General features: G+C 44.4%; 2 protein-coding genes across 6 annotated transcripts in view; both read left to right on the top strand.

Moving 5' to 3' along the window:
* The first annotated feature begins 562 nt into the window (after positions 1-562).
* Positions 563-26,775, top strand: DHX40 (DEAH-box helicase 40). 4 transcript variants are annotated; one of them, XR_011682411.1, is made up of 18 exons: positions 564-838; positions 1,968-2,113; positions 2,455-2,574; positions 3,656-3,886; positions 4,065-4,131; positions 5,352-5,483; positions 6,433-6,532; positions 6,815-6,901; positions 8,000-8,182; positions 10,321-10,401; positions 11,518-11,675; positions 12,260-12,374; positions 12,653-12,761; positions 13,065-13,159; positions 13,672-13,741; positions 14,049-14,277; positions 16,677-16,980; positions 24,648-26,775. XR_011682411.1 is itself a non-coding variant. In XM_071447990.1 (17 exons), exons 1-17 carry the CDS (start codon positions 700-702, stop codon positions 16,814-16,816), a joined length of 2,199 nt encoding a protein of 732 aa, XP_071304091.1. In that variant the 5' UTR covers positions 563-699; the 3' UTR covers positions 16,817-18,368. The 4 variants fall into 4 exon arrangements, 3 of the variants coding, with proteins under 3 accessions (XP_071304091.1, XP_071304092.1, XP_071304090.1); XM_071447990.1 differs by lacking the exon at positions 24,648-26,775 and having other exon boundaries at positions 563-838; positions 16,680-18,368; XM_071447989.1 differs by lacking the exon at positions 24,648-26,775 and having other exon boundaries at positions 16,677-18,368.
* Positions 19,291-26,813, top strand: part of CLTC (clathrin heavy chain) — a 30,969-nt gene continuing 23,446 nt past the window's right edge. The window contains exon 1 of one of the 2 annotated variants that reach the window (XM_071447987.1): positions 19,291-19,487. In XM_071447987.1, coding sequence (XP_071304088.1) covers positions 19,446-19,487 — 42 coding nt within the window. In that variant the 5' untranslated portion in view covers positions 19,291-19,445. The remainder of the gene's footprint in view (positions 19,488-26,813) is intronic. The other variant, XM_071447988.1, reaches the window with a different exon arrangement.

Here is a 26,813-nt window from a genome sequence, read left to right as displayed (position 1 = left end):
AAGAAGTTTTGGTGCAGCAGGTTTGTTTATCAATATTTTACTATTTTCTACATGTGTACAATTGTGTTTTGTTCAATGTTGTGTAACAGCCTAATGTAACACAATATGACACTTAGCTGACCTATGATAAGAGAATATTACTCTGATTTATAACAGAATTCGAGATCGTTTCTTGTCCCTTAGATTTTAGAATGTGTTTTTCTAATCAGGGTCGTTCCATCAGGACATTTACGTGTGGACTCAAGACTCAAGTTTGGTCACGAAATACATCTGAGCAGCCTGATCTGGCGGGATCACTGATTTCGAGGTCCTTCCAACCCTTCGCATTTTGTAATTTGGTGATTTTTATCATTTTTTGGGCAATTCCCTGACTCTGAGGCGCCGCGAGAGCCCGAGGGGAGAGCGGGGGGGCGTGGCCTAAGGAAGAGGCGGGAAGCTGCGTGGGGGCGTGGCTTAACGAGGAGGCGGGGAACTTGGGGCGTGGTTTAACGAGGAGGCGGGGAACTTGGGGCGTGGTTTAACGAGGAGGCGGGGAACTTGGGGGCGGGGCGCGCATGCGCGAGCCGTGCGGTACCGGCGGGGCGCGGGGGGCGCGCACGGGAGGTTCCCGCCGGGCGCGCGCGTGGGCGGGGCCTCAGGTGAGGCAGGTGAGCCCCAGGTGAGCCCCAGGTGAGCCCCAGGTGAGCCCCGGGAGCCGCCATGGACGGCCCCGCCCTGCCCATCCGCCGCTCCCGCCGAGAGTTGGTGGAGGCCGTGCGGGAGCGGCCCTTCCTCATCGTCACCGGCGAGACGGGCAGCGGTAAAAGCACGCAGCTGCCCAGGTACCTCTACGAGGCAGGTAACGGAACCCCCCCCGCCGCTCCGCGGGATGCGGATGTGGGCCACGAGCACCGATAAACTCATCTGATTGTGCCCCGGTCCCCTCGCGGGTGACGCAGCTTCGGGCTGGGATGTGGTGAGAGGAGGTGGCTCGGTTAAACCTTTTAAATAAAAAAAACCCCAAACTGTGGCCATGTGTACGTTATGTACGTGTTATAAAGTGACCTGGAGCAGCACAAGCCCGTGTGCCACAATCACTGAGGGTGTTCAGGCTGGAGAAGGCTCCAGGGGTGATCTTAGAGCCTGAAGGAGTCTGGGGTGACAGGGAATTGATAGAGAGCAGGGTCAGGTGGGATATTGGGAAAGAATTGTTCCCTGTGAGGATGGGAGGGACTGGCGCAGGTTTCCTGGTAATCTTAGAGCCCCCTCCCAGCCCCTGAAGGAGTCTGGAGTGACAGGACACAGGGAATGGCTTCCCATTGCCAGAGAGCAGGGTCAGGTGGGATATTGGGAAGGAATTTCTCCCTGCGAGGATGGGAGGGCCTGGCACAGGCTGCCCAGGGAATCTGCCCCATCCCTGGCAGCATCCAAGGCTGGAGAAGACTTGCAGCAACCTGGGACTGTGGAAGTTGTCCCAAGAGGGAGTGGAACGAGATGATCTTTAATGTCCCTTCTGTGAAAAATGTGTAATTTATGATTGGCTTTTCGCAAATATTCAAATGAATATTATATGTGTTGTGTTAGAAAGTAATGCTGCATTAATTCTCTTAAGTAGTGTGGTAAATACAGTTTTAGGTTATAACAAAATGTTAAAATAGGAACTGTGCTACGTAAGATGCTTTTTTAAGGAAAGGACTCGCACTGAGATAGCAGCCACAGGACACCTGAATCCTTCAGAGAAAAAGAATTTATTGCCCCATTATCAGGAGAAATGAACTTCTTCCCGCCTCCAAGGCACTGTTAGGATTCAGAGGAAGAAGCTGACACTGCCCAGACAGAATCCTGTGTTTGAATGGAATTTATGCATCATGTGTGAGCTGTATGAATATGCAACAGGCTGTTCTATTACTATTAAACCTTTCAAACGCTAAAACCCGAGCGATTGGGATTTCCACCCTTGCAACCCGAGCCCTTGTGTGTGTCCCCAGGGCTGGCCAGGCACGGAGCCATCGGTGTGACCCAGCCCCGGCGCGTGGCCACCGTCTCGGTGGCACAGAGGGTGGCCGAGGAGATGGGCTGTGCCCTGGGGGCCCTCGTGGGGTACCAGGTCCGATTCGACGACTGCACCTGTGAGGTGGGGACCTGGGGGCTGCCCTGGGGGAGGGACAGGGTCACCCAGGGGGCTGGGGGCTGCCCCAGAGCTTTGGGAAGGGGCTGTTGGTGTCCCCTGGCTCATTTGAGGGAAGTTTTTTGGGCACCTTGCAGGTGAAACATTGCCAAGCACCCCCTGTGCTGCTGTGCATGAGCACAATGAGAATTATTTCAGCTGGAAAATCCTACATCAATGCATGGGCCAGGCCTTTAGCTGTCTTTTAAGGGAAATCCTTGTGGTGTGCTGGACAGATGTGTGATGTGTGTGGAGTGTTTGCTTTGAGATGAAAGGCAGGCTGGCAGGTGACTGTTTGCACCTTGCAGGACACTGCCATCAGGTACATGACTGACGGCTGCCTGCTGAGGCAGATCCTGGCTGACCCCCTCCTCAGCAAGTACAGCATCATCATTCTGGATGAAGCCCACGAGAGGAGCCTCAGCACTGTGAGTGTCACCTCAGAGTTGGTTTTTTGGGTCACTGTTTCTCCTTCTCTGTGCTCTGTTTATCCCTTCCCTTCACTTCAGCACAACCCCCAGGGGTTTTGACTGACTTTCCTTGGATGTGCTTTGTCCTTTTGCTGTGCTAAGAACACAGAAGTGCTGCTTTGTTCAGTCCATGCTGCATAAACTGAAAATAAGATGTGGCCTCTAATAGTGTTGGAGTTTTTGTAGTTGTTGCATTTAAATGCAGTTAAAACTTTGCTGGCTGTTGAATACTCTCCTAAAATCTCCAGGAGTTTGAAGCCAGAAGAGACTTTCTAGAATATTAATTTAAAAAATAAACCAACACAAAATACACCAAAAAAAAAAAGCCAAAACACCTCTCCTGCCCTGAGGCCCAATGATTTTTAGGGTGTGTGTGTGACTGTGCAAAGAGATTATGGCTCATGGAAGCATCTAGACCTGAGTCCCAAAAGCTTTCAGAGGTCACCCTGACCCTTCTGTGGCCAGCAAAGGGACAGTGAGGTCACTGAGACCCCAGGAGATTGTGCTGTGTGTCAGACAACCTCCTGCTCCAGCAAACAATCTCCCAGTCCAGCTGGAAAAAGGGAAAATGAGCTCCTGAATCCCAGTTTGCCCTCAGGCATCTGAGGGAATTGCAAAATAACTGAGCTGAAGTGGTGGAAGGAGCAGATTTGTATTTCAGAGCAGCACAGAGTGAAATAAACTTGCTGAGGTCGTAGCAATAAATAAAACCAAGGAAAGGTGCACACACAGTGCTGGAAAACGGGGTGAAAAATGGATCTGAGGTAACTTCTCACAAATGACTTGACCAAGAGAGTGTAAAAATGAAAACCAAAGGGGTTTGAGTTACACTGGTGCTGTGAGGAGAGCTGGTAAAAAAACCATTAAACTCTAGAAACCAAAATGCCCAGGGCAAAAGTGTGTTTTCCTCAGAGTGCTCAGACCTGCAATGTGTGATTTTCACCCTATCCACGGGATAAAATCATCCAACTTCCAAGTTTGTCAGGCTCTTCTAAGAAAACCAGGCTGTTAACATCAGCTGTTCCCGTTCTCCTGCCAGGATATTTTATTTGGGTTGCTGAAGAAGCTGTTCCTGCAGGAGAAGCCAGCGGGCAGGAGGACAGACATGAAGGTGGTGGTGATGTCAGCCACCCTGCAGGTGGAGAAGCTCTCAGAGTTCTTTGGGCACTGCCCAGTGCTGCACATTCCGGGCAGAAGTTACCCTGTCAAGGAGATATTCTGCAACCTGCTGAGCCCCAGGGATGTGGGCAGCTCTGCCTATGTCACAGAGGTTTGTTTTCTCTCTGCTCTGGGGTGGTTTTCACCTGGGGGAGGCCACGGGAATGAGCTGCTGTGTTGTGTTCTCAGCATCTCTGCAGGAAATAGGGGAGGATCAGTTGGGATGGCGAGTCCCAGCAAGAATTAAATGGGATTTCAACTGATTTTGGCTTGTTTGTTGTTTGTTCCAGGCTGTGAAGGTCGCCCTGGATGTTCACTTAAATGAACCAGAAGGTGACATCCTGGTTTTCCTCACAGGTGAGAGTTTTCCTGGGTGAATCACGGCACTGCCAGCAAAGCAGAAAAGCTTCCAGAGCCTGCCAGGTGTCTCCCAGAGCAGTGAGAAGGGAAAGGTGCAGGTTGATGCACAAAGTCCTGTGCAATGGTGCTTTTCAGAGCCTTTTAGGAATAACCAGATTGACTCTGTGTTGTCTGCATGGTTTAGTTTGTGGTTAATTCAGGGAGGAAGAATGATTTTAGCTGTAAAATCCTACATCAATGCATAGGCCAGGCCCATATCTAATATTAATATTATATCTAATATATAATATCTAATAAAAATATATCTCATTTTAAAGGCAAATCCTTGGTGGGAGGCCCTGTGGAAAGGCTGGATGCCACCTCCCAAAGCCCCTCTCATTAATTCCTTATTTTAATGATGAATTCTTTTAGCTGTAAAATCCTACATCAGTGCATGGGCCAGGCCCATATCTAATACTAATATCTAATATAAAGATATGTAATATTTTAAGGCAAATCCTTGCTGGGAGGCCCTGTGGAAAGGCTGGATGTCACCTCCCAAACCCCCTCTCACTAATTCCTTATTTTAATGATGAATTATTTTAGCTGTAAAATCCTACATCAGTGCATGGGCCAGGCCCATATCTAATACTAATATCTAATATCTAATAAAAAGATATCTAATATTTTAAGGCAAATCCTTGGTGGGAGGCCCTGTGGAAAGGCTGGATGTAGCCTCCCAAACCCCCTCTCATTAATTCCTTATTTTAATGATGAATTATTTTAGCTGTGAAATCCTACATCAGTGCATGGGCCAGGCCCATATCTAATACTAATATCTAATATCTAATAAAAAGCTATATAATATTTTAAGGCAAATCCTTGGTGGGAGGCCTGTGGAAAGGCTGGATGCCACCTCCCAAACCCCCTCTCATTAATTCCTTATTTTAATGATGAATTATTTTAGCTGTGAAATCCTACATCAGTGCATGGGCCAGGCCCATATCTAATACTAATATTTAATAAAAAGATATATAATATTTTAAGGCATGTCCTTGGTGGGAGGCCCTGTGGAAAGGCCGGATGCCACCTCCCAAACCCCCTCTCATTAATTCCTTATATTAATGATGCTGCCAGTGCTGCATATGGACAAAACAATTTTTTTTAACAGTGTTGCAAACCAGGAATGCAGAGTTGTAGCTAATTAGGTGACCTAAATGCTCTTGTGTGTCTTTCAGGGCAGAATGAGATAGAAAGAGCTTGTGATTTGCTTTTCAAGAGAGCAGAGTCCATCGATTACCGGTACGAGGTGCACGACCGGGCTGTGGAGGGGCTCCTCATCCTGCCCCTCTATGGCTCCATGTCCACAGGTCAGAGCCAAAATCTCACCTCAGCACAGCAATCTGAGCTGCAGGGCTTCTGATGGGCATCATCTCGTCAGATTGTCTGCTTGGGTTGGGAAAAGGGTGGTAATGAAGCCCTTTGGGGTGGGGTTTCACTGTGGTCATCATAAACTGAATCAAACTTCGGCCTGCTCTGCTTGAGCCTCCAGTCAAAATCAGATCCACTGGATATGGCTTCAAGATCCTCAGTTAGGAAGGGGGTATTGAGTAACTGAGAGTCCAGATGAAGTCACATTTTATTTTATTTTATTTATTTATTTTATTTTATTTTTAAAATTGATTTTACTTTATTTTACTTGATTTTATTTATTTTACTTGATTTTATTTATTTGACTTTATTTTATTTATTTGACTTTATTTTACTTTATTTTACTTTACTTTATTTTACTTTATTTTACTTGATTTTAATTTACTTTATTTTACTTTATTTTACATTTTATTTTGCTTTATTTTGCTTTATTTTATTTACTTTGCTTTATTTTACATTTTATTTTACTTTATTTTACTTTATTTTACTTTACTTGATTTTAATTTACTTTATTTCACTTTGTTTTCTATTTTATTTTGCTTTATTTTGCTTTATTTTACATTTTATTTTATTTTATTTTACTTTACTTGATTTCAATTTACTTTATTTCACTTTGTTTTATATTTTATTTTGCTTTATTTTGCTTTATTTTACATTTTATTTTACTTTATTTTACTTTACTTTATTTTACTTTACTTGATTTTAATTTACTTTATTTCACTTTGTTTTCTATTTTATTTTGCTTTATTTTACATTTTATTTTGCTTTATTTTGCTTTATTTTACATTTTATTTTGCTTTATTTTGCTTTAGTATGCATTACTTTATTTTACATTGCTTTATTTTATTTTGTCATGTTATTTTACGTCATCATTTTCTGTCATTTTAGATCAACAGAAAAGGATATTTTTGCCAGCCCCCAGAGGCATCAGAAAATGTGTGGTCTCCACAAACATTGCTGCAACATCTCTGACCATTGAAGGAGTCAGGTATTGATTTCTGTCTCTCATAACAGAGGGAATAATTCAGAAAGGTCTGGGTTTGAAAAAACACATTTATTCTGCTACTATTGCCTTTTTTTGGGTGTGTAGTAAGAAAACCATTGATATTCTTATAGTCTTACAGGTGACCAATATTTTGGAACCTATTTTGAAATAAAATCTACTCAATAACCAGGGTCTAGGTAGAATAAATGTGGTTTTTTAAATTAAATCCACCTGTCAGTTCCCTGCTGAGCCCTGTTTTTTACCTCTCTGGATTGCTTTTTTCAGGTATGTGGTGGACAGTGGCTTTGTGAAGCAGTTGAACCATAATCCCCGAGTGGGTTTGGACATCCTGGAGGTGGTTCCCATCTCAAAGTAAGTGAGAAATGTCCCTCACTCGCTGTTCCTGGGAGCTGCTCTGGCAACAATGCTCTGTGTTCAAAAAATCAATCAAAAGATAGGCAGCAACCTCGAAACCCCATGGTTTAAAACCCCTTTAAGGTTAAAATCCACTTTAAAGTTTGAAAACAATTTAAGATGTAAAATCCATTTTAAGGTTTAAAAACCACTTTAAAGTTTGAAAACAATTTAAGATGTAAAATCCATTTTAAGGTTTAAAAACCGCTTTAAGGTTTGAAACCACTTTAAGGTTAAAAACCATTGTAAGGTTTAAAAACACTTTAAGGTTAAAAACCATTGTAAGGTTTAAAAACACTTTAAGGTTAAAAACCATTTTAAGGTTTGAAAACCATTGTAAGGTTCAAAAACACTTAAAGGTTAAAAACCATTGTAAGGTTTAAAAACCATTGTAAGGTTTAAAAACACTTTAAGGTTTAAAAATACTTTAAGGTTTAAAAACCATTGTAAGGTTTAAAAACACTTTAAGGTTAAAAACCATTTTAAGGTTTGAAAACCATTGTAAGGTTCAAAAACACTTAAAGGTTGAAAACCATTGTAAGGTTTAAAAACCATTGTAAGGTTTAAAAACACTTTAAGGTTTAAAAACCATTTTAAGGTTTGAAACCACTTTAAGGTTGAAAACCATTGTAAGGTTTAAAAACACTTTAAGGTTTAAAAAAATTGTAAGGTTTAAAAACACTTTAAGGTTAAAAACCATTGTAAGGTTTGAAAACCATTGTAAGGTTTAAAAACACTTTAAGGTCTAAAAACCATTTTAAGGTTTGAAACCACTCTAATTGGTTTTAATTAACCAATTTAGAACCAAGTAAAAAGTGGTTCAGGATACACAACTTCCTAAAAGTCACAGATATTAAAGAAGGATCTGCACTGTCTGAAGTCTGAGCAGTGCTGGCTGAATATCACCAAAAAACACAGAGAAATTCTCCTTTATTTCTTGCCCAGCTGGATTTTTCAGGAACACCTGTTCCATCTGTAAAGTGAGACATTTTTTGTTTCTTTGGCTGCTCCAGAAGGGATGAGAGGTTTCAATGCTGGTTTATTTTGGGGGGCCAGGAGTGAAGCCAAGCAGCGAGCGGGGCGCGCCGGGCGGACGTCGGCGGGGAAGAGTTTTGGGGTGTACAGCAGGGAGTTCTGGGAGCAGTGCATGCCCCAGCACACCGTGCCAGAGATCAGGAGGAGCAGCCTGACATCTGTGATCCTCACCCTGAAATGCCTCTCGGTGCACGATGTCATCAGGTGAGCTCCACTTCAATCAGCTCTGCTGCTGCTCTGCATTCCAGCCTGCGGCCCCAGCTCCAGAGCAGGCTCTGCCAAAACTCCCAGCTCTCCCAGACTCAACGAGTCCGTTCGTAGCGTTCCTTTAAATGCGTAAAACCTGTAAAAATGTACATCTTGAAATTCTTCACGTGCTTCAGATATTGGGGTTTGTGCCTTGAAATTCTTGAAATGTTGGGGTTTGTACCTTGAAATTCTTAAAATATTGGGGTTTGTACCTTGAAATTCTTCAAATGCTTCAAATATTGGGGTTTGTACCTTGAAATTCTTAAAATATTGGGGTTTATAACTTGAAATTCTTGAAATATTGGGGTTTATACCTTGAAATTCTTAAAATTCTTAAAATATTGGGGTTTATGCCTTTAAATTCTTAAAATGTTTAAAATATTGGGGTTTATACCTTGAAATTCTTAAAATATTGGGGTTTATATCTTGAAATTCTTCACATGCTTCAAATATTGGGGTTTGTACCTTGAAATTCTTAAAATATTGGGGTTTGTACCTTGAAATTCTTCACATGCTTCAAATATTGGGGTTTATACCTTGAAATTCTTAAAATATTGGGGTTTATGCCTTTAAATTCTTCAAATTCTTAAAATATTGGGGTTTATGCCGTTAAATTCTTCAAATGCTTAAAATATTGGGGTTTATACCTTTAAATTCTTAAAATATTGGAGTTTATATCTTGAAATTCTTCAAATGCTTAAAATATTGGGGTTTATAACTTGAAATGCTTAAAATATTGGGGTTTATGCCTTTAAATTCTTCAAATGCTTAAAATATTGGGGTTTATACCATTAAATGCTTAAAATATTGGGGTTTATACCTTGAAATTCTTAAAATGCTTAAAATATTGGGGTCTATACCTTGAAATTCTTAAAATATTGGGGTTTATACCTTGAAATTCTTAAAATATTGGGGTTTATGCCTTGAAATTCTTCAAATGCTTAAAATATTGGGGTTTATGCCTTGAAATTCTTCAAATGCTTACAATATTGGGGTTTATACCTTTAAATTCTTAAAATATTGGGGTTTATGCCTTTAAATTCTTCAAATGCTTCAAATATTGGGGTTTATACCTTGAAATTCTTAAAATATTGGGGTTTATACCTTTAAATTCTTCAAATGCTTCAAATATTGGGGTTTGTACCTTGAAATTCTTAAAATATTGGGGTTTATGCCTTGAAATTCTTCAAATGCTTAAAATATTGGGGTTTATACCTTGAAATGCTTAAAATATTGGGGTTTATGCCTTGAAATTCTTCAAATGCTTAAAATATTGGGGTTTATACCTTGAAATTCTTAAAATATTGGGGTTTATACCTTTAAATTCTTCAAATGCTTAAAATATTGGGGTTTGTACCTTGAAATTCTTCACATGCTTCAAATATTGGGGTTTATACCTTGAAATTCTTCAAATATTGAGGTTTTTACCTTGAAATTCTTCACATGCTTAAAATATTGGGGTTTATACCTTGAAATTCTTAAAATATTGGGGTTTATACCTTTAAATTCTTCAAATTCTTAAAATATTGGGGTTTATACCTTTGAATACTTAACATCCTTAAGATACTGGTTTTTGCACCTTTAAATACTTACAGTCCTTAAAATACTGGTTTTTATATCTTTAAATGCTTGACATCCTTAAAATACTGGTTTTTATATCTTTAAATGCTTAAAATACTGCATTTTTTACTCAAAAAGGTTCATCTCTCTGGAATTTTATAGTTCTAAGACCATACAAGAGGAGAAAATGCAGTTTAGTGTGTGCCTTGCTGGGATTTGTCATCAGAAATTCCTCAGCTGGAGGTTGTACAGGAACACACACAAGATTATTATTATTATTATTATTATTATTATTATTATTATTATTATTATTATTATTATTATTATTATTATTTAACTTTGATTGGAAGACATGCATTGGGGAGGTTCAAAAATGATTTTTATAAATATTTAAAAATTTAATATAAAAAAATTTGAAATTTAAAAAATAATAAATAAAATTTATTAAAATAAATTTTAAACTATCTTTTAACTATTTAAAAAATATTTTTATAAATATGAAAGTAACAAATCTACTTCATTTTTAACCCTAGGTTTCCCTATTTGGACCCCCCTGAGGAAAGGCACATTCTGGAAGCTCTGAAGGAACTTTACCAGTGCAATGCTATTGACAGGTAAAAACCAAAAGGTTTCACTACAAGAATTTCAAATCTAAGGCTTAAATTGGTGTTTTGTGTGGACTGAAGGATGCCCCTCAGCAGCAGAATGTGTTTCCTCATTTAACCTCCAGGAGGTTTCCTGGGGTTTAATGTACTGACTGCAAAAGCAGGCATGGAGCAGGGTTTGGGGTTGGGGAGATGAAAATCAGGTTCCAGTTGTCCTGGAGCTCCTAAGTGACCTCAGCTCTGCATCCCACACTGATGTGGCTCAGGAGCTCAGGCTCTGCCTGGGAGGGCCATCCAAGAGCCAAAGGCAGGAACTGAGATCTTATCCTGAACTTCCAGGAATTCTTCTTGGAAATAATGAAAAAAAACAAAACCCAAAGCTGGCTGTGCCTGCCATGGAGCAGACACGAGCCAGCTGGAGAAATGTGGATGATTTTATTGCTGGTGACACTTGTCCATGTCCCCAGCACCTGTGTGGGCACTCACAGTCCAGAGGGAAGTGCTTCTTACCCAGTTCACATGTAAACATCATTGCATTGAAGCTGTATATATAAAAATAGGTATCAGAGAAATATAGTAAGATATATAGTAAGATAAATATAATTAGATATATAATAAGATATAACAGAACGTATAATAAAATATATTAAAAGTATAGAAAATCTATTAAAATATATAATATATAAAAATATATAATTAAATATAATATATTAATTTTCTATAAAAATATATTTTATATAATATATAAAAATATATAATTAAATATATTAATTTTCTATAAAAATATATATTATATATATAAATATATTGAAATATATCTAATTTTTCCCTGTAAATATATAAGTATATACATAATATAAATATATATTTCCTGTAAATAGAATAAGATATAGAATAAGATATAGAATAAAATGTAGAATAAGATATAGAAAATATATTTAAATATATATAATATGTAAATATATATAATTTTCCATGTGAATATATAAAATTATATAATATAAATATATATTTCCTGTGAATATATGTAAATATATAAAAATATTATATATTTTTTAAAAATTTTTTAATTTAATTTTTTTAAAATTTTTTTAAATTTTTTTAAAATTTTTTCTCTCCTCTCAGGAGAGGCCATGTGACCAGACTGGGAGAGTTCCTGGTGCAGTTTCCCCTCCCTCCCAGCCTGTCCTGTGCTGTGATCAAGGCTGCTTCCCTGGGCTGTGAGGATCTCCTGCTTCCCATTGCAGCCATGCTGTCTGTGGAAAATGTCTTCATCCGACCAGGTGTGAGCTCCTCTTCCTTTGCTGCTGCCTCCCTCTCCCGAGGGGAATGGGTTGTGCTGGGGGAGAGATCAGACTCTGAGGGTTTAAAACCTGAGAGAACACTCTGGAAATGTTGCATTTGATGGATTTGATTTCCCACTAAACTCACAGATCCACTGGTTTTATCTTTATTTTAAGATCTCACCACTGTGGCAGCAGGAAAAAGCTGAGTTCAGTAGATTAGAGGGTGCTGTGGTGGGGTGGCTTCAACAGTCTTGTTTTTCCTCTCTTGATCCCTGGGAGCTGTTTGTTTATTCCTTTGTCTTTCCCTGTCAGCCTCTGGATGGGTTGTGAGTGAGAAACACTTGCTTAGAGACTGGAATTCTTCATGCCTGGTGCTGACTGATGAGATTAATCACAGATTTAATAGCATCCATGTGCTCTTGTTCAGCAATAGGCAGGAGGAACAACTGTAAATGCAGCTGTAGAAGGAGAGACAAATCTAAAAATAACAGGAGTAGGGAGCCAAAGCTGCCAAAACCAAACAGAAAATTAGGTAGTGATGAACAAAAAGGACTTTAAGTGAGATATAACTTATTCCTCAGGTGATCCTCAGAAGCAAAAGGAGGCTGAGCTTCAACACCAGGAACTTGCCTCTCAAGTGGGAGGATGCAATGACTTTGCAACCCTCTTAAATATTTTTGAGCAGTGCAAAGCAAGGTATGAAATTCTCCCTTACACTAAGTGCTTTGGCATTGCTCATAACTCCCAGTTTCCAGGTGTGCTGCAGTTACACATCTGTGTGCTCATTCCTCATTTCAGATTTATTCCTTGCTGTGATCTGTAATTTCCATCCAGACACTTTTTATTTAACTCAACAAAGTATCTGCCTGTGTAGGTTTTCGCCTTTGTGTGACCATAACAATAAAATAGAGGCAAATTTCTTTGCAAGCAGCTGACAAAGGGCTCCTTTATAATTCAAATATTCCTGTTCTCAGCAAGTCTCCTTCAGCCTGGTGCCAGAAATACTGGATCCATTGGAGAGCTGTGAAATCTGCTTTTAGTGTGGAAAGGCAGCTGCGGGAAATAACCACGAAACTGAAACAGGTAAAAAAAACCCCAGAACATTTCTGGGCATGTTTGAGCTGTATAAACTTATATTAAGGAGATGTAGTGGGTGCTGAGCCTTTGCCAGGTGGCTGCTGCCTTCCTCCAGTAGAAAATAAACCACTTAAATATTTTTTATCTTGCTTGTGTGACTGAGGTACAGTGGTGGTAATGGGCAAGAAGGAGAGTTTTTCTCCTTTCCCCATGGTTTATGTCCAGAGTTTAAAATCCATGGGATGGAAGAGGTTTAACTGCTTTTTCTTGAAGAACCATCCTGATTCATGTTGCTTTTTCTTCTCCCAGCTGCCAGACTTCCCTACAGAGACATTTGAAGGCTCCAGAACTGAAATACTGAGAAGATGCCTGTGTGCAGGATATTTCGTTAATGTTGCTAGGAGGTAAGGAATGAAGTTTGGAGAACTGAATGGAAATTATGCAAATTACTTTAAAGTGTGGTTTTATGTTGGTAAAAACAGCAGAGTAGTAACTGCAGGTGAAGGAGGGGCTGGAACTTCTGCTTTTGGCTGTCTTCACCATTCCAAGGAGAGCTTCTCAGGAATGTCATTTTTCTGTCTGTGAAATGAACTCACCAGCTGAGAGTGGTTCCAGATACTCACCTGAAGGGCTTGGAAATCTCCAGCTATCACAGCTTTCAAAGGCTTCACTGCCAAACCCTGTTGTTATTGTGGTGTTACACCTGCAGTGCTGCTGTGGTAAATGAGATAGATTGTATTTCACTTTTTAAATGGTTTTTTACAGTTTAGCTCTGGAAGCACCTTCCTCTAGGTAGATATTTGAGAACTTTTTTCTGTGCTGCTACTGATTTGTTTAGTTCAGTGTTGCTGTATAATCACAGCCATGTGTGTTTTGTTTTGTTGTTGTTATTTTTTTTTTAATTTCTTTTTTTCAGATCTGCAGCCAGGACATTCTGCACCATGGATGGACATGGCAGCATAGTCTACATCCACCCTTCATCCGCAGTGAGTTCCCAAAGCCTGCTGATAAGGCAGAAAAGCACCTCCAAAAGGAATGAGGGGCAGATCCTTAAACTCTCCCTGGTGCTTGCTTTGGGCTCTGCTGCAGTGTTCATTCCTCAGGCTTGGTCAAGTTTTGGGTTATGAGGTGGGAGTGACACAGGCTGGGCTTCCCCTCTGGCTCTTTGATCAATTCTAGAACCCGAACACCTAAAACCTGCTAACACCCCCTCACATCCCAGCCACTGCCATTCTGCTGCAGGTGGGGCTGTGAAAACCAAACCGGCTGCGAGCCAACTTTTGAATTTTTCAGCTCTACAACCAGGAGACCCTGCTGGAGTGGATCATCTTCCACGACGTGGCCGTCACCTCCAAGATCTACGTGCGCACCGTGTGCCCCGTGCGCTACGAGTGGCTCAGGGAGCTGCTGCCCAGGCTGCACCAGGTGGATGCCTATGAGCTCAGCAGCGTGGCCAGGGAAGAGGTGACTGAGGAGGAAATGGCCAGGTGGAAGCAGAGGGAGGAGCTCAAAAGGCAGTTTGGTAAGCACGGGGCTCATCCCTCTCTGTGGGTGTGTGTGGTTTTCTCTGTCGCCGCGTTTCTCTTCGCAGAGAAAAGCAAGGCACAGTTCTTCCCAAGAATATCCTGGGTTTCATGTTGTCTGAATATCAGAGAAAGAAGAAACAATTCTTATTTTATTTACTGCTGCTGTGTTGTTCATGAGTGGAATTGGTGATTGGATTTTGGTGGGAGTGTTTTGATTCACTGACTGTTGAATCCAGGTGTGTGTGTTGGGACAGTCACAAGATTCTGTGCAGTGGAGTGCTTGGCAGATTCACTTAGGATGTAATGTAATATAGTATAGAATAATATACTATAATCAAGTAATTAATTAGCCTTCTGATAAGATGGATCCTCCTCATCATTTCTCCCGGACATCAGGCAAAAAAATATCACTAAAGTTTTCCTTGTTGTTTTGGAGCCCTGTGTGGTTATTATGGCATGTTCTGGGCTAGAAAGTGTTAATTTGTTTGGTGTGGTTGTGGTTATTTTATTCTCCTCACAGCTCTGCAATCCTTATTTTCTGTCCCAGCAGTTGAGTTGTGGTGTTTGCTTGTGGTGCTTCTTGCCACGCTCCCCCCTTTTGGTTTCTTAGAGCAGAGCTTGAGCAGAGTTGAATAAAAGCATTTTGAGGTTGGTTGTTTAAGTTTGTGAAGGGTATTTAGCCATTGGTGCCCAAATAATGATGCCCTGGGAGAAGTCCTGAGAGCTGTGGTGCAGAGGGAAGGAAAAAAAAAATATCAAAAACCTCACCCAGCAATAGACAGAAGAAAAAGCCTCACATTTTGGTGAGTGTCTCAATGAATTTAATGGCAGTGTGTAAATAGTCAGTGTTAATTAGAACTGGTGCCTGCTAACTGATCTGGCTGCTTGGCATTCCTGGGATTCTCCTGTCAGCAGGTTCCTAAAGCAGCCAAGTATTCAAAGGGCCTCTTTACTCCTGAGCTGACCCTTCCAAAACATCCATTTATTGTACACTAAATACAGATTCTCTTCCATTTCCTTAGCAAAGGCAAAAATGCAGACTTGTGCTCAGGCCAGCATCTCTTGCTGCCCTGCATTATTGTATAAATTCACCATTCTAAACATCAATTCCATTTGGTTATAAATAATGCAGAAGAGCCTCATCAGTTTATCTGAAGGAAACGTTCTCTGTGTCCCCCTTCACATTATGACTCCATCAGGCAATTCCCAATTAACTGGAGTTTAATTTTGACCTTACAGATGTTGTATTTCTGGCACCTTCATGAAAATAGCTGACAAGACATAATAATTAGAAATATTTGAACAAGGGGTGCTGATTAAAGCTCCTTCTTCTTCTCCTGCCAGCCCCCAGGACCAGGCTGCAGTAGCTGCTTCACTCACACACATTTTAGGCTCTCAGAGCCTTTGATTTTCTTTTTTATTGTTTTTTTTTAGACTGAAAATATTTTCTGCTTCTCTTGCCTTCAGTGAGAAGCAGTCCCAAGGTCTCAGTGCTGTGGGGGAATGTGCATTTCTGATGGTGGCTGAGCTGCAGTATTGACTTTTTTCACTCCCTTATCTGCATGTTTTCCTCTCCCTCCCTCCTGCCTCCGGAAATTTTTTAAAGATAGTTTATCCCAATGTTTTTTCCTGTCCTGTCCTGCCCAAACCTGAGTTTGGGATGTGCAGTTTAGAGGAGAAATGGGTGTGCAGAACACGTGCTGCATATTCTCTGCTACAATAAAAAGCAAGATTTGGGGGTGAGATGAGCCCAGCTGCAAACATTGACATGGGAGCTAAGGTGTGATTTTATTTTGAATTTTTTTCCCTCCCTGCTGTGGTGCAGTCTGTCCTCTCTGGAAGTCATTCAAATGGCTGCATGGGAGGAAAAAAAAACCGAGATTTTGTTGGAGTTTTTCTTTTGGTATTTAACAAATAGGAGGACTTGCAATGCTTTGAAAAGCATTTGCATTTTCTGAAAAATCCCTTCACCCAGGATTTTTCTCCTGGGAACCTGAGAAGCCTCTGAGGAAAAAAAAAGAAAACAATAATTACCTGATTTGCTTCTCCTGTGTTTTGCTCTTTTGGAATGTGTTTGGAGATTGTTTCATTTGTTTCTGCTGTGAGTTGTTTTCACTCATTGGCCAATCAGTGCCAAGCTGTGTTGTGACTCTGGAAAGAGTTTTCATTCTTATCTTTTTAGCTTTCTGTAAGCATCCTTTCTGTATTCTTTAGTACAGTTTATTTTAGCATTCTTTAATACAAAATAGCATCATAAAACAATAAATCAGCCTTCTGAGAACATGGAGCCAGATTCATCGTTCCTCCCTTCACCTGGGGGCATCACAAATACAACAGGGGAGCTGGGTTTGACACTGAGAGTTGATTTTTCTTTCTTCCTCTCCTCTCTCCCCAGAAGGAGTCCCAGAGAGCTCTGCAGGGAAGATGGAGAGGAGGAATGATGAGCAATCCATCCAGGACGCCCGAGCTCGCTACCTGCAGAGGAAGCAGCAAAGAGCTCAGGCTCTGAGCGGCCCCGAGAAGGAAATGGGGTAACTCTGGGCTAACTCTGCTTGAGGAGGAGCTTCTGCAGCTCTGGGCTCTTTGCAAAATGCCCAAGGACTGACAGGAGTGCAGGGAAACTTGTGCCAAAGAGGACAAACACAATTCCCTGTGCTGCATCCAGCAGGGAAAACTTCCCAAGCTTTGCGTTGCTGCAGGTCAGTGGCAACAATTTCATGGCCTCAGCTGTGGCTGAAGCCCTGATACCAAGTGTGGTGCCAATTCTCTGGCATCTGTTTGACTTAAAGAGCTCTCAGTGCTGTTATAAATGAAATTTTTCTTCAAGGTTGGTTGGGGTTTATTTTTGTAAGGAGTGGAACTGTAATTTTTTACCCATTTTATTCTGTCTGATGGTGGTCACACAGAATTCCTGCTCAGGAAAACGTGCAGGAAGGGCTCTTGTAGTGGTGGGAGCAGCAGGATTAGATCCAAAGGGGCAATTGCAGGATTAGATCCAAAGGGACAATTGCAGGATTAGATCCAAAGGGGCAATTGCAGGATTAGATCCAAAGGGGCAATTGCAGGATTAGATCCAAAGGGACATTTCCCACCTGCATTCCTTGCTGTGCTGTACCAGGTGCACACAGGGAATTAAAAATGTTTTTCCTTGAGCATCTGAAAGAACAAGGAGCTGTGGTGCTTTGTCATCATGAAGTTTGTTTCCTTCTCAATAAAGAAATCCTGTTTTATCACCATAATAATCCTGAAACGCTCCAGGGCTCGACTGAGCAGTTTGTGTAAGAATTTCCAAAGAATTGGAAGAACTTGCTGTGATTTTTCCTGCCTCAGCTGTGTGCTCTGTGCCACCCTGGGCACTGGTTCAAGTGCTGGATTGTGTTTTATTACTGTAGCCTGAATGAAACATTCACCATTCCACCTCTGCCTCACCTCCAGCATTCCAGCACTGCCCAGCATCCCAGAGCCTCCAAAACCATAGGAATTTTTTTTGGAATATTACAATATTATTGCTCATAAAGAAAGTGCCGGGTCTGGTAATTGTTTCTCATGCTGTGATTGATGGGAAGGGGTTTTGTTCTTTCAGGCTCTGCTTTGGAGCTGCAGCACTTGGGCTTGACTCATCCTCTGCTCTGAGTTTTGCTGTTTAATTTGATTTATATTTGCAGTGTCACAGCCCCTCATGAGTCAAATGCCATCTGCACCACCCAGTGGGCCTGAAATGAGTACACAGAATGCCCACTGTTCCTTGGGGCTATAAATCACTTGGCAGATCCTAATGCTGATTTTTTTATCTTTTTCTTTTTTTACTTTTCATTTTTTTTCATAGCAAGAAGTGAGGGATATTTTTCCCCCCACCGTGTTCCAGGGCTTCTCAGAGGTTTGGAGATGGGAAATTTAAGACAAAGTAAAAATTATCTGGGGGAAGTAACAGTGAGCTGTTAAATAAAATAAGATTTCAGCCATGCCAAGTGTCACAGCACACACAGCTCTGGGTGCTGATCCCAGGAAAAAGTTAAGTTTTTACCTGTTTTACGTGCTGGAGGTCAAGTGTGAGTTAATAAAACACAGAGGGAAGTGTGGAGCTTCATTACTGTGCTGGACTCATTAACAGGGGCATGGGAAGAGTGTGGGAGAGCAGCCCTGGGGGGTGAGGGACAGGGACAGCAGGGGCAGAGGAATCCATGAGATCGTGGGGACAGGGACACCAGGGGATGGGAGAGGCACTGGGGACACCCCAGGGATGGGGGAATCTATCAGCTCCTGGGGACAGGGATGCTCTGGGATTGGGGAATCCATCAGATCCCAGTGACAGGGACACCCCAGAATGGGGAATCCATCAGGTCCCAGTGACAGGGACACCAGGGCCACCATGAGATCCTGGGGACAGGGATGCTCTAAGGATAAGGAATCCATCAGATGCTGGGGACAGGGACACCAGGGGACGGCCGATCCATCCATGGTAACAGGGACACCCCGGGGATGGGGAATCCATCAGCTCCCAGTGACAGGGACACCCTTGTCCCCTCGGTGTCACCTCCGGGGGTGTGGCTCCATCACATCCCTTTGACAGGGGGACACCCTGGGAGGAGGGGGTGGGATCCATCACATCCTGGCCACGGGGACATCCCTGTCCCCTCAGTGTCCCCGAGGTGGGGACATCCCTCCCATGCCGGTGACAGCGACACCCCGGGGCGGGGGGGAGGTCCAGGGGCTCCCCCCGGTGTCCCAGCGGTGTCCCCCCCATGTCACCCCCGTGTCCCAGTGATGTCCCCCACTGTCCCCCCCGGTGTCCCCCCGGTGTCACCTTGCCCGGCCGCGCCGCCCCGCCCCACGTGACCCCGCGCGCGCGCGGGCCGGAAATGACGCCGCGGCCCCTCGGTCGCATGATGTGGCAAAAAAAAAAAAGGCCGGGGAAAGGGAGGGAGGGAGTGATGCGTCCCCAAATAGTCCCTTCCGGCGGCGCATCACAGCCGCCGCTCCCATTGGCGCCGCTCGCCGGGATCCCTCCGCGCGGCCGGGAGGCCGGCGGCAGGTGCGGGTATCCTTCCGCGGCGGTATCCTTCCGCCGGCGGGGGCAGCTTCCGCACGGCCCCGCTCCGCCATCGCGGCCCCGCTCCGCCCGCACCGCTGAGCCCGGCCCGGCCCGGAGCGCCCCGCCGCCGCCATGGCCCAGATCCTGCCCATCCGCTTCCAGGAGCACCTCCAGGTGGGCGCGGGGGCGGGCGGGCCGCTGCCTCGCTCCGCCGGGGGAGCCACCCGGGGACGGTGCCGGGGGAGCCGCGCCGGGCCTGCCCGCGGTGCCTCCGTGAGGGCGGCCGGGCGCGCTCGGCGGGCTGCTCGCCCTGCCGGTGTCCGGCTCGGGGAGCGCTGCCCGAAGGGCACTCCCGGGAGGGGCCGGGCCGGGCATCCCGCCCTTGCCGGTGCCCGCGGGCCGTGCCCCGGCGGGGTGGGCGAGGCTGGCGCGGTGCCCGGGCGGGCCGGGCGGTGCGGGCCGGGCGCGGGTGGCTCCGCTGCGCTTGCCGGAGCGGCGCCAGGGGGAAATCCCGGCCCGGCACGGCACGGGGGGGGTGAGGCGGGCAGGTGGCCGAGCTGCGTCCGTGTGCCGCTTAGTGTTATTTATTTGAATGGTGTTAAAGCCTCTGTAGTTCTAAGGACAGGCTAAAGCGATCTGCCGGTGTTCCCGCTTGGAATGTCATTCTGTGGAGGGAAAATCGCGTGTTGCAGCGAAATGTGGGAGCTGCTGCGGCTGCCTGCAGTGCAGCTGTGGCAGTGCAGGTGCCCAGGTGCCAGCTCCGCTGTCCGCTGGCCTCTCCCCAAGCCCACCTCTGGCTCTCGTTGCACCAGACCCACACGTTAATAGTTTATTTCCGAGTGATGGCGTTGAATTTCTCTGAGGTGACTTCCTGGAGGCGCCGGGCTGCGGTGCGGGAGTGCGGGGCTCCCTCCCGGAGCAGCAGCGAGTGCTCCCTGCCCGTGGGTGAAGCTGCAGCACTGGGAGGGGTCTGGATCCAGTTGTGCAATGGGCACTTCCCATCTGACAGGTCTGGAGGGCGAAGGGCTGCGAGCCGCGGTGTTACTGAGCTCGGTTCCAGTGCTGAGGGAGGAGTGGTTTTTTTTTTTTTGAGAGGAATTTGTCTAATAAAAGCTACATTGGCACCCCTGGTCAAGGTCTTCTGGTGGGATGTGGTGCCAGTGTCTGTGTTTGGTTTGTGTTCAGCTAACTGGGGCTGTGCTGGTCAAACACGGTGATGGATTTGCATGATTTACAGGGCCTTTTTTTCCTAACTCGAATGGAAAGTAATTCATTTCTAGGCACCTCGTTGAAAGAACCACTGCAGAATACTTAGTTGAAGGCTGCAGCTGTTCATAGTGTCTAAATAAACGCTGCCTTGGTGCTTGTTCAGGTGTGTAGCTGAGCACTGAACGGTTTTACCCCAATATCAGTTCAAAAGCAGGCCAGAATTCCTAGTTTGGCTGTCCCTGTAGTGAGCAGCACTGACAGGAGAATCTCAGGAATTGGCCAGAGCTTCACCTGCCAGGCAGTGCCAAGCCCAGCCCCAGGTGCTGAGGAGTTCTGTGCACTCAGGTGAAGCCCATCCCTCTGGGCAGCCCAGCTCTCAATCAGGCATTGTGGCAGTGCACCTTTGTGCATTATTTAAGCCCCAAACCTTGCATGTGACCCACTGCCAGGTCTCTAATGACATGAGTACTGTTACATAATGAAACTCATCTGCTTCACGCCACAAGTGCTGGGAGCTTTCAGGCCAGCACTACGGTGGAACAGGACTGCTGTGCCTCCAGACTGATTCATCTGTTTATTTGGGGTTGGATTTGCATTTTTCTCTGCCTGTACCTATTCAGTGTGGAGCACTGGCTGAACCAGTATCTTTTGCAGCTGCACACTGGAGCTGATCCTTTCTCAGATGGGTGTGCACCCCTCTGAGCCTGGGTGCACGTGGTCCTTGCCTTTGAACTTCCTCCTTTCATTTCATTGGAAAAGAAAAATTCAGGAATTTGGATTCTAAGAGTTGCTTTTCTGCTGAAGTTCCTGATGTAATTTTGGGAGCAGAAACACTGATACTGCAATATTTTTGCTATCCAGGCTCCTCATGGACTCAATAATACAATTTCTTGAACTGTAGCTGACCCACATTGTCTAGGAAACTTGTTGTACAGGTGTTGTGCAACACCTGCAAGTTTGTAGTGATTCTTAATGGAAGAGGAGGTACCCAGCTGGAGCCTCAGCCATAAAAAGCAGGTGATGGATTTGAATGAGAAAGTTCTTGCAGGCTTTTATTGAAATCAATCAATAAACACAGTGTGATCCTGGTCCTGCACAGATTCATTACTGGAGGTTAAAAATGATCAAGTGCAAAGCTTGTGCTGGTGTTCAGCTTCAAGGCAGTCCATTAGCTGTTGCTGTTGGCAGCTTGGCTGTGTGCTTTGGGAATGAAAAGGTGAAAGCTGCAGAAACCTTGCTCCTGAACGCCTCATCTCTTGGGAGCACAGTGCTTTGTACCCCAAATGGGAGCTAAAGGTGGACTTTGGACAAGTAGTTAACTTGTTTGGGAGGAGGGAGCTTTCTGAGGAGTGTAAAACCAAAAAGTGTTGCAAGGTTTGTTTGGCAGAGTCACGAGCTCTGCAATCTCAGCAGCCCCAGGTGTGCAGCTGCTGTTATCTGTGTGGTGTCTGCTGTGCACCCCTGCCCTGCCACCAAGGAGCAGCAACAACAGGCTGGGCAAAACTTCCCTTGGGAATTTTCAGGGAGGAGCCCGATTGCTGTGCTATCAGCACTCATGGTAGAAAACTTTATATAGCTGCTGCTGGTTTTTTTCTTCCCCCAAAGTGGCTATGAGGAAACAATCCACTGTGTATGTAGTGGGAGATCAGAGTTCAGTGTGTGGGATGATTGCAAATCTGGTTGCTCCTATCCAGGCTCCAGGGATTCCTGAAATGTGCCTCTGTGTGTGTGTGAGGGTGAAAATAAAGCAGTGCTTACTGTGGTGGGTCAGTGGAGCTGTTCTAAGGTGACACGTTCTTGATGAGTGGGAAGGAACCAGGCTAATTGGCAGGTGATGAACTGTGATTGCCACTTAATTTAACTGCACTACCCTGAAATACTGAGCTTGGACCAGGCCCACTGCTGTACTGAGCTAAGGCATTAATAAATACTCTTCTGAATCGAAATACTTTTGTAAGACAATGCAGAGAAAACTGCCAGCTCAGGCTGTGCACTTGATACCAGGACAGAACTGCTTTTTTAACACCAGGAAAAGGGGGTTTGTATCTATTGTTCATTGATGGGGCAAACCTGAATGGCAGCTGTGCTGTTCTGCTGTGGTGGTGCTTGGATGGCTCTTGGAATCACAGCTGTGCCAGAGAATAAAACAGGACAGCCAAGGAATCATAGAACAAAATATATAAATTCAGTACTTTGCTCTAAATATGACAAACAGCAAAATTCTTCCATGTATTGTGCTGACAGTGAGTTTAATGCAGCCTAAACCACTAAATCTCTGCTGTAACAGCATTAGTTGGAAGCAGTTGCATCCTCTGTTGATTGTACAAGTCAGGAATTAGAGGACTGTGGTGCCTAATGCTGTTTTGGTGGGATTCTTGCTCTCTGCTTCTTAGTGGATCCAAATTCCTAAAGGCAGCGATTGTGGAGTGTTCCTACAGAGGGAAAATACGTGACAGAGAATTGGAGTGAGAGATTGTGTGTGTGTCTCAGCTAATTGGATAGGAGCAATTAGTTAAGCAGTTTATGAGCTGTTCTGGGCATGTCCCTCACAGGCACTGAGGTGCAGGGCCCTGCTGCCTTGCTGGCTGTGCTGATTTAGTGCTTCCTGCTGGGATTGGAGTGGGATCAGTGGTTCTGAACTCCAGTTCCAGCAGGTACAGCCTCACTGGGGGAGCTGGGGCAGTCCCACAGCACCTCCCTGGCTGCTGAGAGCGGGTGGTGCCTCAGCCTGCTCAGGGTGAGGCAGAAAATAGGAAGGATATAGAAACAGGAGAGCTCTTGAATGGTAGAGAGGTCCCTTATCTGTTGAAAACACGACTTCCTAGGCTGCCACAAGCTGTAACTCTTACCTTGCACTGGTAAATATGAAGTGCTTTGCCATGGACTGGCTGTGGGACTCTGAGAACTGCAGGGAGTAACTAAGAGAGCATCACCAACACAAATGGCTTTGTGTGACTTATGTTTGCTTTGCTGAACTTTGGTCTGTAGAATTAAAAGAGCAGCTCAAGTGTCTGCCTTGGTCAATCAGAGCCTAGGGAAGCATGGCCTGGGATAGAGCTAAATATGATTCATTGCACACTGGAGTGCTTCTCAAAAAAAATGGGTATTTTCCAGTTTAGTGGCGCTTTCCAGCTTTGTGATTTCTAGCAGCATGCAGATAAGGAGTCTCTGGGCAGGGCCTGAGCAGCTGCTTGTGGCCACAAGAGCAGTGCTTGCATCCTGTTGAGTGTGAGGGCTGAGGTGAAATGTGTGCTCAGCACTTCCGCGCCCTTCCTCGTAGGCAAGGAGAAATGATCTGACAGCTAAGCAGACTGCCACAAGAAAGGGAACATTACAGGAAGGGGTCAACTAAGAGACTCCTGTCAGCAGTTTTACCATTCAGTTTGATGTCCCATACATGTGACAGCTTCTCTGGCTAAGTTACCAAGAATGCACTTGAATTATCTTCCAGTGAAAAAATAATTCTGGTAATCAGCCATTGCCTTACAATGTTACAATGACTCACATCTCAGGGCTGCTCAGATAAAAGCCATCTCAGAATTCCATGGTTCAGCAGAGCCTGCAAGTGACTGAAGTGTCTGATCCTGGGTGAGATGAGTCCTTTGGGGTGACATCTCTGCTGAACACGGGAGTTGCTGCTGTCCCTGACAATCTGTTCCATGGTTCCACTCTACTGGAGCAGCTATTTCACAGAACACTTTATTCCTAACAGGAGTCTGGTGTAACTGATCTTTCCAACAAATGGTGGTGTGAAATAACTCCCAACTGTAAATCAGTTGCCCAAGGACTGTTAGCAAGTTCTGCTTTCATATCTGCTTAAAAGCCAAGGAAGTGGGTTTTGTAGTAAAATATAGCAATGTCTGAAATTCCTTTTTTTTTTTTTTGTTTTGTTTATGAATCAGTGAAATGTAGTGGACCTGGTGCAACATTAAATACTTGGGGATATTTCCCTTTGTAATAAAGAGAAGAGGTAGAAAATCTGCCATAGACCCCTGTACTCCTTAGTTGTAGTTCAACTCCTGAGTTTGTACATGGAATAGTATTGAAATGTTCAGAATAAAAGCCTTCAAAGAAATATTTGCTGTCATGTTTCCTAACAGTAATCTTCATCTCTGCTTTTCTTAGCTTTATAAACATGCCTGCCTCACTCACCTGAACTTCAGCCTGTTTGGGCAGGAAAACAACCTCCATTCCAGGGAATGATCTCTGCTCAGGAGTTCTGTGCAGCCCAGGAATTCACTGTTGGCTTCACCAGCTGGGCAAGGAAGTGCCACTCCTGGCTGGTGACACTCTTGTGTAACCAAACACGGGGATTGTCTCCATCAGAATCAATTTCCTGAGCCTTGAAGCAGATGTGGTTCATACACTTGGTTTGTTGAGATGAAAGATGAAATGTTGGCAGGAGGAGTTTGTGCACTTAGAGACCTTGCAGATGGTTGCACCTCCATCAGAAAACTTCAGAGCTCCTGTGCCAGTCTTCTAAATCTTTGCAAAGAAATACTTCACCTTTTGATAACAGAAATGTTCAAAGCCTCCCATGTCCCACCTGGGTCAGTGGCTCAGGCCTGGCACTAGCAGATGGCAGTTTGCTGGAGATTAAGGTAAATCTGGCTTGCAATATCCAAGCACCTTTGCTGTGGTGGTTTTGTCTAGACCTCCCTAAGAGGTGCTGCCATCTGCTTGGACTCTCTGCTCTGATTTGTTCTGTTGACACCCTTTGAGTGTAGTGCTGTGAGTTATTGCCTGCTTGGCTCTCTGCAGCCGCCCCCCTCTACCAAATTAACGAGGAAGTTGAATGCTTGATAAATGATTTGGCACTTGCTAAGCCTGCAGCCCTGGCAGAAGGAAATGCCACGTCCCAGTAAGTCACTGCAGCCCTACCAGATCAAACTCCCACATCTTCAACCCTTCCCTCCCTGCAGGGGTGTGATTGGGATGTGTATAACCCTGCCCAGCTCATGTGCAATTGCCAGGTCCAGAGGACACTGCTCAAAGTGTGAGAGGGACTTTGGAGCTTGAATCTAAAATCTTCTGAGTGACTGGAGAATGTGTGGTCAGGTTCTGGGATGCTGGACCTCAAACACTTGCTTAAATCTGAGTAAAAGAGTTCTGACCTGTCAAGGAGTTAGGGTTTGATTTTTATTTTTTTTTAATAGCTGTCAGATGCTGTCACCTGAAAGTTTCCCGGCTTTATTGTCAAAATATTTTCTGCTTACTCTGGATCAGTTATCCAAGTGACTTCTGTGAGGCTTGCTCTGTTAACTTGCTGTGCCATGGCTGAGATGTTACTTGTTCCTCACATTTGCTGTTGCAGAGCCTGGGCAAAGGGGAAGTGGAGTAAAACCCTCTTTATCAGGAGCTGCAAACAGGCCAGGAGCAGAGCAGCTGGGGCATGGCCTCCCTGGAACTGGTTCAGAGCACAGCTGATAAGAGCTGAGAGCTCCAAACCAGCACAATCAGCCTAAAATGGCTTGGAAGGTCTCACCCTTCTTGGGGCATCTTGGGCTTGAAGGTCCTCCAGAAAGAAAAACAGCAGAATATTGGAGCTGATAGTTCTTCTAGCAGAAGAAAACTGGAGTTCTCAAGGTGGACAAGCTGGATATCTGTGTGATATGACCATGACTGCATTTTCACTCTTAAAAATGCAACAAACTTTGTTTCCCTACTGACATCCTCCTCATACAGTAGCTTTGCAAAATGCTGTCAACAAAAGTGTTTTGTTGCAAGCTGTACAAGGAAGGTGAGCATTGAAAGGCTTAGGGGAGCAGGCTGTGGCTCAGAGAAGGAAGTGATTTATTGATAACTTCTGTGTCAGACAGGGCCATTGGTGATTTCATGAGTGCCCAGCTCTGCTCCTGCTGCGAGACAAGCCTGGGCTAATTGCTAGACAGGCAGCTTTTTTTAGCTGCACAGGGATAAAGATAAAGCTCAGACACCTCACGTGTGATGTTAAGCTTGAAATAGTGATAGCTGCCAAAGGCAGTGGATGAGCTCAGGGAGGAGAGCTGGTGAGAGTGAGTGAGGGCTGAAGCTGCAGTCCAGTATGGTGGGTTCAGTGTGCTTTAAGCCACGTGAGGGGGCTCAAAGATTGAGTTCTTAATGGTTAAGTTGTAAATGGACCTTGAAGAGAGGATACCAAGTGCTTGAATGCTTCTCCAGGAAGCCTGCTGGGTTTAGTTGAAATTGTGCAGCACTGTGTGTTGTGCAGGTTTGGGGTAGCATTGCTGTTTTGTCACCAAAAAAACCAGCAAAGTCTGATATTTCCTGTGACAAAATTCACAAAAGCTGCTT

Source organism: Agelaius tricolor, unplaced genomic scaffold (assembly GCF_023055355.1).
Source record: "Agelaius tricolor isolate 1412-34295 unplaced genomic scaffold, bAgeTri1.0.p SCAF_25, whole genome shotgun sequence".
In the NCBI taxonomy this organism is placed as follows: Eukaryota; Metazoa; Chordata; class Aves; order Passeriformes; family Icteridae; genus Agelaius; species Agelaius tricolor.
This window is presented reverse-complemented; position numbering and strand designations above follow the sequence as displayed.